Consider the following 15,894-nt stretch of genomic DNA (forward strand, 5'->3'; position numbering starts at 1 on the left):
AATTACTAAAATGCTTTCAATATACACAATTCTAAAAATAATAAATAGGTTAAAAATAATCCATACCTCACGTAAATCAGAAGATGAAGACTTTCTCCTTTTTCCTTCTGTGACAATTTCTATAAAAACCAAAAACATGATAAAAATTACCCTTTAACACCTAAATGAGATAAACAATTTAATAAGAGAAACTTTCATAGCCATCCCTTATTTTAAATTAACATCTTGTTAGATGTAGGATTTACATTGATACACTTTACAGAACCTAAAGGATTAAACATAAAGGTCAAAAAAGGATATTTATCATTATAATTGCATGTGTCAGAATAGCAAATTGTCACGAAATGTGTCCACTACACAATATATGTATGATGACAAAAGAAAAAAGAAGGAAACTTAGCTCTAAGTACTAAATCAGAATTGCCCTGGCAAAAGACCTAGCACCCATTAGTATTCAATAAATGTTGGCTGAACCATCTGACAGGACAAATTTTTATAATCTGAAGGGGAAAAAAAATGCAGAAGGTGAGATCTAGAAGTTGGCAATACTCTACAAAAACACGTTCAGTTCTACTAAATACCTAAGCACACTATACAACTGGGTACCAGTTTAACTGTTTCCTCACCAATATTTTTTCGGACTTTTTATGGATACTTCATTTTTGAACTATTTCATTCAATCAGCAAATATTTACTGAATGTCTATCATGTGTCAGTCACTGCACCGCAGTAGGCAGTGATTATAGTATAGTAAGCAAATCAGACAGTCCAAAGTTTCCTGAAACTTATAGCCTATGCAATGTATCACAGATTTCATAACAATACTAAATGATACGGATCCATACATATGTGGTCACCTATTTATGACAAAGGGCCCCGGTGGCACAACAGTTAAACAATAGGCTGCTAACTGAAAAGTTGACGGTTGAAACCCACCAGCGGCTCTGCAGGGGAAAAGACCTGGCAATCTGCTCCCATAAAGATTAAACCAAAAAAACAAACCCACTGCTGTCAGGTCAATTCCTACTCACAGCAATCCTATAGGACAGAGCAGAACTGCCCCATAGGTTTCCCAAAGAGGAGCTAGTGGATTCAAACTGCCGACCTTTTGGTTAGCAGCTGAGCTCATAACAACTGTGCCACCTGGGCTCCCCATAAAGACTACAGCTTAGGAAATTCTATGGGGCGATTCTACTCTGTCAGCTTGACTGCAGACAACATCATCTATGACAACGGTATCACTTCAATTCACTGGGAAAAGAACAATGTTTTCAATAAATGATGCTGAAGCAATGTGATAACCAAACAGAAAAATAAATTTTGACCCCAACTCATACCATAAACAAAAATTAATTAGAAAGGGTCACAAATTTAAAGGTAAAACAAATAAAAGCTTTTAAAATAAAACATCCGAGAATACCTTCACGACACTGGGGTAAGCAAAGATTTCTTAAACAGGGCACAAACAGACCTAACCATAAAAAAAAAGGTTTACAAACTACTTCATTAAAATTAAGAACTTAATATTCATCAAAAGTCATCACTGAGAACGAAAAGGCAAGCCACAAACTAGGAGATTATTCATAATAAATACATCTGTCAAAAAATAAATACATCTGCGAAAATATATAAAGAACTCCTACAAAGGAGTAAGAATAAGCAAGACGATCCATTCTTAAAATGGGCAAAAGAAATATCTAGAATAGGCAAATGTATAGAAACAGAGAGTACCAAGGGCTGGAGTAACAGCGAGTTTTCACTTCATGGGCACAGTTTCTACTCAAGGTGAGGAAAATTTTTTTGAAACAAATAGTGGTGATAGCTGCACAACATTGTGACTATAATTAATACCACTATGTTGGATGGTTAAAAATTATTAAAATGGCAAATCTTATATTTTACAATAAAAAAAAGTCAAAAGCCTTAAATAGGCACTTCCAAAAAAAGGTTCAAATGGCCCATAAACATACAAAAAGGTGCTCAATTTCATCACCATCGAAGATATACAAGTTAAAACATCAATGTGATACCATTCCACAGCCCTCAGAATGGGTAAAATTAAGAAAACTGAAAATAGCAAGTACTGGTCAGAGACTAGAACTCTCATGCACTGCTGGTGGGAACGTAAATTTGTACATCTACTTGGCCATCTACTTGCTGAACACCTGCCTACTCTATGTCCAATGACTACGTTTCTAAATATATGGCCAAAAGAGAGAATGCTTACAGCCACCAATAGACATGTGTAAGAATTCAAATTATCTTTGTTCTTATTAGCCAAAAACTGGCAACCACCTGAATGCCAATTAACAGAAGCATGGATAAACAAATAGAGATATATTCATACAATGGAAAACAATACAGCAATTAAAAAGAATAAATTACACCATACAGAGTATGAATACATTTCACAAACAGTATGTCTAAAGGAAACCAGGCACAGAGTATGCATACTGTATGATTCTATTTTCGTGAAATTCAAGAACAGGTAAAACTTACCTATGGTGATACTAGACAAACAGTGATTGGGAAGGGACACAAGTGAGCCTTCTGGGATGCCGAAAATATTCTATACCTTGATCTAAATTATGGTGATACAGCTGTATGTATACAATATAAAAAATTCATCAAACTATATATTAAAGATATGTGTACTTTACTGTATATCTCAACTTAAAAAGTTAACTTAAAATAACAATTAATTAGAACAAATGAACTATACCTTATTCAGAAATCCATACGGCTGAAACAATTTCTCTGATACATAGCATTAATTCTATTATATGCATTTCCTGAAGCAAGTACTGCTGCAAAAATTACTTTAACCTCTATACTGCAGATTCTGACGAGTTCAAATAATTTCATTAACCTATCATTCTTTAACTATATTACCAAAAATAAATAACTTTTAAGATAAACTATAAGACTTCACTTTGTAGAAATTCGCTTTCTAGTCAATTTTACTAAAATACATAGCATTTAAAAAAAAAAAGAGTATCAGTTGCTTAAATTGCACTTTATAGATTAATATGTCCAAACTGACTCACTGAGTTAAAACTGCTTCTATCCAGTTGTGCGACATCTCCATATTTCCTTTACTACTATTGTGACTTCCCAAATTTTAGGAGTTTTTAAAACTGTGTTGCTCCATCTTACTCTAGATTGCTTTGGGAGTGTTTTAATAAACATATGATGTACCTCTACTTGAGGCTGTCTGGTATAGTGTAGTGCTTGGAGCACAGATATTAAATGCAGACAACCTAAATTTGTATTTTGGCTTACTAGTTGTGACTTCTCTGAATATCAAGTTTCTCATCTGTAAAACGGGAGAATATCTGCCTTTTGAATCATTAAGATTAAATGAAACAGTCGATATCAAAAGTTTTTAGTATTATGTTTGGCATGTAGTTAATGAAAAGAACTGGTAACTATTATTACTACAATGTTTTATATTAAAATATCTCTTTAAGAGACCTCAATACATTAATATTAATATACAAGAAAATCTAATTATTCTCATTCTAAATATGAGCCAAACAATTAAAAAGCATGACTTTTTCCCAAGTAGCTTGTGGAACCATTCCTCGCTATTTATTCTATAAACATTTACTTGGAAAAATAATACTTACCATTGCCAGACACTATGCTAAGTGCTTTACACAGATTTTTTCATTCAATCTTTACAAAAGCTTTACGAGATCAATAACGGTATTATCCCTATTTTAGAGATAAAGTAATTTAAGTTTAAAAAAATCCAAATAACTTGCCCAAGGTCACAATGGTGATTCATCACTGGTCTGATTCCAGGGGTGGCATTCTTAACCAGTACACTCTAGGCATGTTGGAAGTTACAAAGACATAAGATGAATAAGACACACCCTGTCACGAAGTTAACAGCATCGTAGCAGAGATCAGACAATTCCCCACAGCTACAATAGATGCTGGAATCTGATGAACAGTATATAAGAAGTATAAACACCCACGGCAGTTCAGAAATGAATATTTTAGTTTGTGCTAGATGGTTCTGGGAAAGGTACAATTCAAAAAGGGCCTTGGAGTTTTACACAGGCAGAGATGGGTGGGAAGGTCACCCCAGTGCCAGGTCCATCCCATGGGTGGGTGAGTTATCAATACAGGTATCTACCAACTAGGATGAAGCTGCCACAAGAGGCAGGCTCCTAAATCACTGAAGACACAGACTGGTTGTCCATCTGGGAGGCAGGTTTGAGACAGCACCATTACATCAAGGTTCCAGTCTGATGCTTCAGAGCCACTCAATCCTAACCACAACTCAATCCTACCCACGACTCATCTCCTCTGTTACCATGTCCCTCTTGCATTATCAGGCCCTAGATGCCAATCCCCACAGCCTGTTACCTTGCAATTCTCTCATCTCTCATGTACTTCAGCTCTACATTCTTCACCTCTTCCCCTAGCCCAGTAAATCCTTTCTCAGGGTCAATTACAATTTTCTTATATTCTAAATGTTTCCTTGAACATTTCCTCCACCTTGGTTTAACTTTTTATTGATGACGTTTCTTTTAAAGACGCTCTCGAGGAGAAGATTCTTCTCCCTTTTATAAAACTAGGAGTAAGGATTAACAGTCTCACCCACTACCACCCTTCCAATTATTATTCTATTTACTTACTGTAGTAGCTCCTCTTTAAAATTCCCATAAATTGGATATCCTCCCTCATCCATAATTGTGACTGCCATCTACTGACCCAAGACTCTCCCCAAGATTCCTAGAATACTCTGATGTTTGGTTCATAGTTTTCCACTCTATCATTAAAATCTACCCTCACTCTGAAGCACTAAAACGTCCATGAATTGACTTCAATCAATACAAGGGATTCACTTTAATTTACTCCAACAACCTTCTTCTATACATTCCCACTTCAGCAATATGTATTTGAGTGGAAAACAATCCCACCTCTCAAGTTCTCAAATGTGAACTTGCCCTCTCATTCTACAGCATACTGTCCTTTGACTCCTCCATTTCCTCACACCCACTGACTTCATTCCTGGTCCTCATACTTGCCACACACTTTAAGTAAAACTAAACTCATATTTCTTTTCAAGTTCTTGCACCTGGACTGCTTCACATTAACTGAAGAAAGTCACATAACCGTAGCAACTACTAAAAACTTACTCTGGTTTTAACTAAAACCTTAAAAAATTATTTAATATTTCTCTTATTAGAGGTGGTCAATCCCTAATTTACCTTCTACTCTATTCCATCAAGGAATGGTACAATGTTTGGTACAAATAATTAACGTGCTTGGTTGCTAACTGAAAGGTTGGAGGTTCTAGTCTACCTAGAGGCACCTCAGAAGAAAAGGTCTGGTGATCTACTTCCAAGAAATCAGCCATTGAAAACCCTACTACCCTTATGGGATCACCGTGAAACAGAATCAACTCAATGGCATCTAATACTAGTTATTCCTTCTATCAGCTATTTTAAGCTTCTAATACCACCTAAAAGTCCCTTTCTCAAAAGATTATCTTGCCTCCTATTTCACTAGAAGCTAGGATTTTAACATCCTTAACTTCTCAAATTTTCTCTGTAGTCCCTCCTTTCCATGTCTCAATGAACTGTTTTTTGATGCTCTCCTCTCCTGTTTCTTCTCTGATCTCACCACATCGGTAATCTCTTAACCGGTATTTTCAACTTTCCCTCCCTACTAACTCCCCTTCCTACTCTCTACCAACCCAATTTAAGTCTCTCATATTCATTAAAAACTTCCTTTCTACCTAATTTCCTACTCAAGGTTGTTCTAGACAACTGTCCTTCCCATCTCATTTTCTCAGTTTACTTTCGCTGCCCTTTTCCTCACCATCCATTCACTCCTTTAGCCTCCTGAATCCGGCTTTTATCCCTTCCGTTCTACTATGACTACTTTTTTTTACCTGTGACCTCCTAACTGCCAAATCCAAAACCCTCACATTACCTCATCTTTAACACTAACATTGTTTTTCACTGGCTTTTAACACACTCTCTTCTCATGCTTCACCGAACTTATCACATTTCTAATCTGCCTCCTACCTAACTGCTTCACCTCAGTCTCCTTAGCAGTGTCTATTCCTCCCCACTTTGAAATAGATGTACGTGGTTCAAGCGTTTTCTCATTCTATGTACACTTTCTGTAATTCCATTCATTCCAGTGGTTTCAGTTAACATAATGTAGTTCTATCATGATTAATAAGGTCCCCATGTAGTGCAAAGCATTTGCGTTTGGATACTAACCAAAAGGTTGGTGGTTCAAATCCACCCAGCAGTGCTGTGAAAGAAAGGCCTGGTGATCTTAGGTGTACAGCCATTTCCTAAAAACTTATGGAGCACAGTTCTACTATGACACACGTGAGTTTGCCAGAATCGACACAATGGCAAGGGGTAGGTTTCGGTATCATGATTTAACCTCATTTTGAACCTCAACATAATGCAATTACACTTAAAATTCAAAATCTTGCAGACATATCCTGAACCTACTGAAAGATGTAGGAAAGGTGAATCTCATCACCAAAACCAGACTCAGTGACCCCACAAGACAGAGTAGAACTGTCCCATAGGGTTTCTAAAGAGAAGCTGGTAGATTCAAACTGCCGACCTTTTGGTTAGCAGTCGTAGTCATTAACTACTGCGCCACCAGGGCTCCATCTCATGGGACACTAGTTATTGAAGATAACAGGGTAGGAAAGAAGTTTCAAAATCAAGTAAGTTTGAGAAAACTGTAAGCTCAGTCTCTCTCTTGGAGAGGCAAAATGTACAGCAGCATAGCCAAGGATCTAAAAAGCCCTGGGCAAGATGCAGAAAAGTACAATGATCAAGAGTTTCTGTGGCTGGTTTTATTTTAAAATATTAAAAGTTTTAATATTAAAATACGCATTAACTCATTTAAAAACAATACACTCATGCTACGTTAACATAACTACCAAAAACCAAAAAATCACTGAGAAGAGTGGCATTGTTCTACGTATCTGCAAATCTCTTTTAACGTCTGGCTTAGTAGAAAACAGCTGAATTTTCCTATGTGGTTCTACATTCAATTGATGTTGATATGCGTAGCCCAGAATAAGAGGAAAAAGACAATATCTTGGATTTATTATGAAAATCGTTTTGACCTCACAGATCCAAGTAGGCCTCAGGGAAACAAGAAGTCCCCAGACCGCACTGTGGGAAACTCTGCATTAAGCAGGTACAGCCACGCGAGAAGCCACACCACTCCTGTAATTATCAGTTAAAGAAAAAATTTAAAAAAATTTTTTTTTGTTGTTAAGTGAGTCATAAATACTGGTTTTGTGTTTTGCTGGGATTGGGCTTCTGCTACTTGTAACTGAAAGAGTTCTGAGCAATACACTATGTAACCCTTTGTGATTCTTTCTGGTTTAGGATCAAGTTTAAGGAAGTTTAGTGCTGTCTCACAGAGGAAACTTCCTGTCTTGTCCTCTTTTCTTTTTCCACTACTTTCCTTCTTAGAATCTTAGGATCTTCTGTCTCTTAGAATTCTTCCTGTTTTAATAATCAAAGTCTTCTCTTTGTGTACTTACAGGATTTTGATAACTAGATACGCCACTTTCAGTGACCTGCGTTCATTAGAAACTATTCCTAATGAAATGGTAACTGCATGTGTATAATTATTTCACAGAATCTACAGAATCCCTTTCAACAAACTGATCATTTGTTTGTTTCTGAGAATTTACACAGAGAAAATAATATACACTATTAAGAAAATGAGACTGATTCCTAAAAATCAGTGTTCTCTTAAAACCAGAGACATGCTGAAGAGCTGCCAGGTTGATATTAGATTTGGGAATGGTTTTCATTATATGTTAACCACAGTTACTTTCAGAAGGGACATCTCCAAAAGGAAACTCATCAGGCAAAAAAAAATTCCTCTGCAGAAGCATAACATAAACATGTCTTTTAAGAATTAACAGCTTTATTCTCCAAATTCACTTTCCACAACTACTTGCATCCAATCAACTGTAAACCCACTACTAGGAATATATCCTAGGGAAGTAAGAGCTGTTGAACTAATAGACATATGCACACCCGTTTCATTACAGCATTATTCACGATAGCAAAAAGATAGAAACAACCTAAATGTCCATCAACAGATCAATGAATAAACAAATTATGGTACATACACGCAATGGAACACCGCAACAATAAAGAACAACGATCAATCCACAAAATATCTCACAACATGGATGAACTATACTACATCAAATAAGTCAATCACAAAAGGACAAATATTATATGAGAGCACTATTTATAAAAACCCAAGAAAAGGTTTCCACACAGAAAGAAACAATCTTTGACGGTTATGGGGGGGAAGGAGGGGGGAGAGGAAATCATTACCTAGATAGCAGAGAAGTGTTAACTCTGGTGAAGGCAAAGACAACACACGATGAAGAAGTCTGCACAACTTGGCCAATGCAAAGTCATAGAAACTTCCAAACACCTTGAGAGACTGAGTTACAGGGACTTAGGGCTGGGGACTGCAGTCTCGGTGGACATCTAGGTCAACTGGCACAATACAGTTCGAAAAGAAAATGTTCTACATCCTAATCTGGCGAGTAGCGCCTGGGGTCTTAAAAGCTTGCAAATGACCATCTAAGATACATCTATTGGTCCCATCCCACCTGAAACAAAGGAGAATAAAGAAAACGAAAGACACAAGGAAAATATTGGTCCAAAGGACTAACGGACCACATGAATCACAGCCTCCACCAGCCTAAGCCCAGAATTAGATGGTGCCTAGCTACCACCACCAACAGGTCTGACAGATGTCACAAGACAGGATACCAGACAGAGCGGGGATAAAAACGTAGAACAAAATTCAAATTCACAAAAAAAAGACCATACTTGCTAGTCTGACAGAGACTGGGGGAACCCCCCAAGACTATGGCCCCCGGAAACCCTACGAACTCATAACTGAAGCCACTTCTGATGTTCACCTTTCAGCCTTAGACAGGCCTATAAAACAATACATGAGGAACGTGCTTCTTAGTTCAATCAGATACACGAGACCTAACGGGCAATACCTGCCCAAAAGTAAAGATGAGAAGGCAAGAGACAGGAAAACTGAAGTCAAAAGGAATCCAGGGTGGAAAGGGAAACAAGGAGAGTGCTGACACAATGCAAATACTGCAACCAATGTCACAAAACAACTTGTGTATAAAGTTTTGAATGCGAAACTAATTTGTGCTGTAAACTTTCACCTAAGGCACAACAAAACGAAAAAATAAAGATCAACTATAAAATAAGTATAATCAGGTAAGGGAGTATACCGGTACATGCAAAAAAGAAACGTGATTTGCTGAAGGGCAAGGTTAGTTATTATCTTGTCACCCCACCCCCTTCACCAAAAAAAATTAAGGCAAGATGAAATGCATTTATTGAAAAAAGTCATCATAAGGCTGTGCATCTCAAACTGAAGTGTGATTACTCCTAAAGTCCTGTGTTAGGAAGTACACAAATGACACCAGATAACATTGTGTATTTTTCTGTGTCCATTTTACTTGAAGATTCTGAAGGAGAAAAAAAAGTATATTAAAAACAAACATAACCTACTGGAGGCATATATATACATACATACACATATCATACATACACCGTCAAAGGCAAAGAATATCTCTATACAAAAAAGTGTTAACACTGGTTGCTTATAAAAAGGGACTTCAGGCTTTCAATTGATTGCTTCAGGCAATGTCCCCAGAGATCCATGTTCACTCTCCTTTGGAGTTAAGGCTGAGAACGCTTGAGATGCACTGCTATAAGGAATTCCTAAATAAATCTGGAATTAAGGCTGTCTCCACAAAAATAAAGGTGCCCTCGTGGTGCAGTCGTTACAGTGCTAACTAAAAAGTCTGCAGTTTAAACCGCCGAGCTTTTTGGTTAGCAGTGGAATATTTAACCACTGTGCCACTACGGCTGTTTTCCCCAAAGATCACAGCCTTGGAAACCGTACAGAATAGTTCTATTCTGTCCTACAGGGTCGCTATGAGTCTAAATCAACTCCGCGGCAACAAGTTTGGTTTGGGTTTCTACAAAAATAAACGGTACAACAGGAAATGAAAAAACCAAACAAAATAATTGATGCATTGGTGTTAGTCTGTGTACTAAAGTCTAAGCTTATTAAAGGTAATTTCCTCCTCCACACCTCTCGTACTAAAAGACTTAACACAAAGGCGCGGGGCGCCCTTAATGGATGAGATGTTTCACAAAAACTTGCCGACTGGGAGGAGCCCTGCCTCACGACTTATACCTCCACTTATGTTTTCAAGGCGTAGTACACCGAAGATCATCGTTTAAACCTTAAAGGAATTTCAAAAACAAAAATGTGCTGAGAATAAAAGCATAACGGAAGCACGGCTTCACATCCTTTGTTCGGCTTTTTAATCACTTTTTGGTAGAAGCTGGAGGAGGCTGGAAGAGAAAAAGGCTATTAAAAGCGGGTCTGTTCAGAAGAAAGAAACACATTTCTGCATTTACCTGAGGAATGAAACATCAATTAGGAAGCCCCGCCTTTCCTTCTGGGCAGCCCTTCTACCCAAAGAGTCGGGATGGGGTTGGGGGGAGTCGAGAATCACAGGAGAGAGCAAAGTGGGGTGGAAAAGAAGCTGGTACATTGGTGGAATTACGAGGAAGGCGTGGCAGGAGAGCCGCAGGCCAACCGGGAAGATGCTGGGCCGAGGCGACTCGAGGAGGGTGTTCACGGGAGGAGGGAAAAAACGAAAGGAGTGTTGAGGTGAAGAGTCGCCGAGGCTTCGCTGACAGCTCGGGCTGGTCTGCGACTCCGGGGACGGAGGCCACCCGGGACTCTGCCATTGTGCGCGCCCCCCTTCTCCCTCCCCGCCCCGCCCCTGCCCTCGCCCTCGCGGCTCCGGGCCGCAGCGCCCGCCGCCGCCAGTGCCTACCGTTTGCCCAGTGTGAGGGACAATATGCTCAACCCTGCTCCGACCCCTTCTCACCTGAAGAGGAACGACGTCGCCCAGGCTTCCTCTTGTCCATCTTCTCCCCCTCCTGCTGGAGTCGCAGTTGCGGTCGCTGTCACCTCAAGACCCCTCAGTCTGGGGATGGGGGAAGGGGAGAGGAAAAGGCAGGAAAGTGCGAACCGCGCTTGCGCAAGAGCCGTCGCCGGCCCTCCGACCGGAAATCAGCCTCCCCTCCCACCTCCACCCGGAAGTCACTTCCTGGGACTTGTTTTGTTTACGAGGTGCTGCTTGAGGTGCTTGTTTCGTGGCGCTTTTTATCTCTGCCGCTGTGGGAAAGCGAGGCTGGGTGCGAGATTTTAATCCCGGGTGTAAAAGGCTGAGACTGAACCGACAAAAAAACTAAAACGGGAAACTTTAAAACTTCTTCCAGTTCACTGAACCTCGCGAGGTAGCCCCCTCAAAAAACCAAGCCAAACCTGTTCTAGGGGAGTTGATGGCGACTTTTAGCGACCCAATATGACACAGTAAAACTTCCCCACAGGGTTTTCAAGGAGCAGCTGGTGGGTTTGAACTGCCGACTTTTTGGTTAGCAGCGGAGCTGTTAACCACTTCTCCAGAAATGACTAAAACTTAATAACTTTTGCAGTGTTACTTTGTTCACCACCTCCGCTATGTATTTGTCCTTAATGCATTTCCTCAAAAAAAAAAAAAAAGGCAAAATCACTTAATAATATTGATATATTCATTGGAGTGGAAATAGGTCAGCTGTCAAAGAAAAAAAATGCCATGGTGAGGATATATTTTTTAATTCAAACTCGTCATTTTTAAAAGCCCGAAAAAGGAAGCTAGACCTCTATTTTGAAGCATGGAGTGCTGAGATGATGGTAGACACTGGGTGGCTGTAAACTGGAATTCCTTCAACTAAGGAAATAGCCCTGTCCTGCAACTTTTCTTCCAGTGATTTAAGCCTGATGAGTTTTGAAATGGTAGACCTATTTGAACAGTGGTTAAGCACTTGCCTGCTAACTGAAAGGTGGGCAGTTGGAACGCACCAGCCACTCAGCGGGAGCCGGCTTTTGTAAAGCTTTATAGCCCTATGGGGCAGTTGCACTCTGTCCTTGGAACTCTGTGAGTTGGAATGCACTCCATGGCAACGAGTTTGGTTTTTTGGTAATTTTGAAATATTTTCAATGGGCCCATCAGCTTAGAAAATTATTAATTTCATTAGGCATAAATGTACATACAGGAATAAAAATGTGTAACGAAAATGAGCTGACACCTGTGAATTACGCTGTTGGTGAAGAACATTGAATATATCATGGACTGCTAGGAGAATGAACAAATCTATCTTGGCAAAAGTACAGTCAGAATGTTCCTTAGAAGCAAGGATGGCAAGACTTCGTTCATCTGGATTACTTTGGACACATTATCAAGAGGGACTAATCGCTGAAGAACATCATGCTTGGTAAAGGATCAGTGAAAAACAGGGAGACCCTCAACAAGATGGATTGACACAGTGGCAGCAAAAATGGGCTCAAACATACATGCTATTGTGAGGATGGCACAGAACCAGGCAATGTTTCTTTTTGTTATGCATACGGTTGATACGAGTGGAAGCTGATTTGAGGGCACCTAGCAACAACAAAGCTTTAAACACGATTTAATCACAAGTTTAACAGAGTTCAGCTGAGTGCTCTCATCAGAGGCAAAATGATACTAGAATGTTCCAAACCAGAAGGGATCTGAGACCTTGAGTTTAAACCCTTTATCTTACCAACACGCATAGAGGGAAGGAGACTTGCCCAATGTCACTCAAATGGGTACAGCCATCCCATATATTGTGAATGGAACATCTTAATTACAACATGGTAATTGGGTAAGTGCTAGGTTAGAGGTATACCCCAGGTGCTTTAGGGTACTGGGCTGAGGGGAGTGCCTTACATGGCAGGAATACTTCAGGGATTGCTGAGAGTGAAATTCACCATAAGGACGTCATTTAGAGGCACTAGTTTATTTCCGTTTAATGAACGGAAACATTGCTTACTGAAAAATATCTGAATTTTAAGTTTTAATTAAGAAGTTAACTGACTCAAGAATCAACCCAGCTTGACTCACTAGCCAATATTGTAGGAAACAAATTAACTGCAAAAGATGGAAGTAGAGCTGAGAGATGGGAACATAAAAAAAGAGCACGTGAGTAATCCATCCCCCCCACCCCCGAGCTAACAATCTCAATAAAAGTGGTTCCTGAAATTTAGCAGTAAGGTAACTGATGAGAAGTGAAATTATAAGTCAAATTATTCAGCTTGCAGATGTATCATTAAACATCTCATTGCACCAAATAGAGCATTTGTGCTAATGAAGACTGAGTGAGCCAGTTTATTTCTTTGAATTGGAACTTGTTTTTTAATAACATGTATGAAAATAAATGACCTTTAAGCTCAAGAATTTTTAATTTGCTTTTTTTAACTACTATTTTTTATTGTTTAGCCTTAACGACCTTTACTACATAGTAAGTGATACTGAAAATACCTCAAGGACTATTCAGTCAATGATTTCATTGTTTCTGCTTTTGGGGGAGTTTTTCAACAACCTCACATTTTCACGAAAGACTAATCGATCTTTTATGGTGTTTTATAATATTCAGGTGAAAGCTTTGTTAAGAAAAAGGACAAAAAAGGTGAATGATTTTCTTAGCATGTTTGGGGATAATGTCATTTCTTTTATGTACATTTACCTGACACTGTACAGCAGATTTTAAATTAAAATCATTTGAGGTTAGAAATTCATCAGCCTAGAATCTTATAGGAAGAGAAAATGATGGACTGGTCTGATCTAAATGGATGTGGTTATTTATTATGTGCTAAACACTTTTTTTTTAAACACTTCAAAATTAGGTATTCAGTATATTTTTAAGCGGTGATTGTAGTTTTAACAGTTTCAAGCCATATTGGCAGTGTGAAAGTATTTGAACCCTTTCTTTACTCTTTGATTAACCATTTCTGTGAAGAGAGCTAAATGAAATCTACAAAAGGTCCTTTTGCATCACAAATAAGTTAACTTTAAGTGCGTTATAAATGTAAACAGATTTGGATGGGCATCTTGGTTTTAAAACTGAAAGTGAACAATCCGGCATTCCTTACCATGGGCTCTAGGAAAGCCTGTGCCAGGTTGCTATTCACCTCATTTTCCTTAGTAATTGAGTCTTATATTTTAATAAGATTGAGAAAAGTAAGTTTCACCACCTGAAAAATTCTTATGTGCGGGAAGCCTTTCTCCCATGCATAAACCAAAATCAAACCCGTTGCCCTCGAGTCAATTCCAATTCAAAACCAAAACCCATTGCCATCAAGTCAATATTGACTCATTCCGACCCTATAGGACAGAGTAGAACTGCCCCATAGAGTTTCCAAGGAGTGCCTGGTGGATTTGAACTGATGACCTTTGGTTAGCAGCCATAGCATTTAACCACTACGCTGCCAGGTTTTCCAATTCTAATTCAGAGTGACCCTATAAGACAGAGTACACCTGCCCCACAGGGTTTCCTAGGCTGTAATCGGAAGCCAACTGCCACAGCTTTCTCCCATGGAGGGGCGGGTGGGTTCTAACCACCAGCCTCTCGATTAGCAGCTGAGTGCTTAACCACTGTGCCACCAGGGCTCCTCTTCCATGTACTGATGAACTAAATACGTCATTAATATGTGACTCATGAAAACACACGAGTTGTTTGGTGTCAAACAGGGCTTCGAAGCAGTTCATTCCGGTTTGACCCCTGGGGGAATCTTGTTAAAATGTAGATTCTGATTCAGTACATCTGGGGTGGAATTGCAGATTCTCAGCAGGAGGTCAGACCGAAAGGAGCCAGTTCAAAGTGCTGGTTTCAAAGACACCCTCTTTTGTAAGACTATCAGCAGTTGGAACTGTCCTGCAGTGGAAAAATAGCCTGTTTACAGAAGTTAAGAAAACCTGTGATAACTCAACATATTTGAGCAGCAGATGGATAATCTTCTGCCCAGTAGGCTATGGAAGGAATTCATGCACAATGCTTCTTAAACCTTTAGCTTAAGATCCCCAAAGTCTCTCTTGGCCCTGAGAAACCACAAGAGTTAGTACAGTGTCCTAGGATTAGTAGCAGCTGGGTGTCGTTACCACTCCCTGTAGTCCTGATACAGCCTGTGGGGTGCAAATGGTTAATGGCCTCCATGGCTAAATGAAGGTTGGAAGTTTGGGTCCACTTGGAGGCACCTCTTAAGAAAGGCCTGGCAATCTGCTTCCCAAAAATCAGTCATTCTAAACCCTATGGAGCACAGCTCTGTTCTGATACATATGGAGTTGCCATGAGTCAGAATCGATTCAGTGGCAACTAGTGGTCCTGATGGAGAACCATAGTCCTGATAGAGGAAAGAGGAGAGCAGTTTCAGAATCTGGAGGGGAGCTGTGTAAAGAGAACCACGTGGATAGAGCCACTGGGTGCAAACTGTGACCTTCAGTCCAATGATACAGCCAGCCCACAGTGAACCCACAGGGAGGGAAACAAAGAGAACGAATACCCCAGTCTTGGTCTTCCTTTTTTAATTGTACTTTAGATGAAGGTTTAGAGAACAAACTAGCTTCTCGTTAATCAGTTAGTACACATACTGTTTTGTGACATCGGTTAACAACCCCACGACATGTCAACACTCTCCCGTCTCAACCTTGGGTTCCGTTTTACCAGTTTTCCCATCCCCTCCTACCTTCTAGTCCTTGCCTCTGGGCTTCTGTGCCACTTTAGTCTCGTTTTGTTTTACGGGCCTGTCTAACCTTTGACTGAAGGGTGAATGAACCTCAGGAGTGACTTTGTTACTGAGCTAAAAGGGTGTCTGGAGACCATACTCTCAGGGTTTCTCCAGTCTCTGTGAGGCTGGTCTTTTTTTGTGAGATAGAGTTTTGGTCTCTGTTTTTCTCCACCTCTG

The 15,894-nt window shown here is 39.5% G+C and overlaps 1 protein-coding gene across 5 annotated transcripts in view; it reads right to left on the bottom strand.

Moving 5' to 3' along the window:
* Window positions 1-11,161, bottom strand: part of SENP7 (SUMO specific peptidase 7) — a 175,075-nt gene extending 163,914 nt beyond the window's left edge. For 4 of the 5 annotated variants that reach the window (XM_049858319.1, XM_049858317.1, XM_049858315.1 and 1 more), the window contains exons 1-2: window positions 10,979-11,161; window positions 67-119 (exon numbers count right to left, since the gene is read on the bottom strand). In XM_049858319.1, coding sequence (XP_049714276.1) covers window positions 67-119; window positions 10,979-11,018 — 93 coding nt within the window. In that variant the 5' untranslated portion in view covers window positions 11,019-11,161. Of the gene's footprint in view, window positions 1-66; window positions 120-10,499; window positions 10,840-10,978 lie in introns of those variants that run through there. The other variant, XM_049858316.1, reaches the window with a different exon arrangement.
* Between the last annotated feature and the right edge of the window lie 4,733 nt (window positions 11,162-15,894).

The sequence above is a fragment of the Elephas maximus genome, chromosome 18 (genome assembly GCF_024166365.1).
Source record: "Elephas maximus indicus isolate mEleMax1 chromosome 18, mEleMax1 primary haplotype, whole genome shotgun sequence".
Taxonomy (NCBI): Eukaryota; Metazoa; Chordata; class Mammalia; order Proboscidea; family Elephantidae; genus Elephas; species Elephas maximus.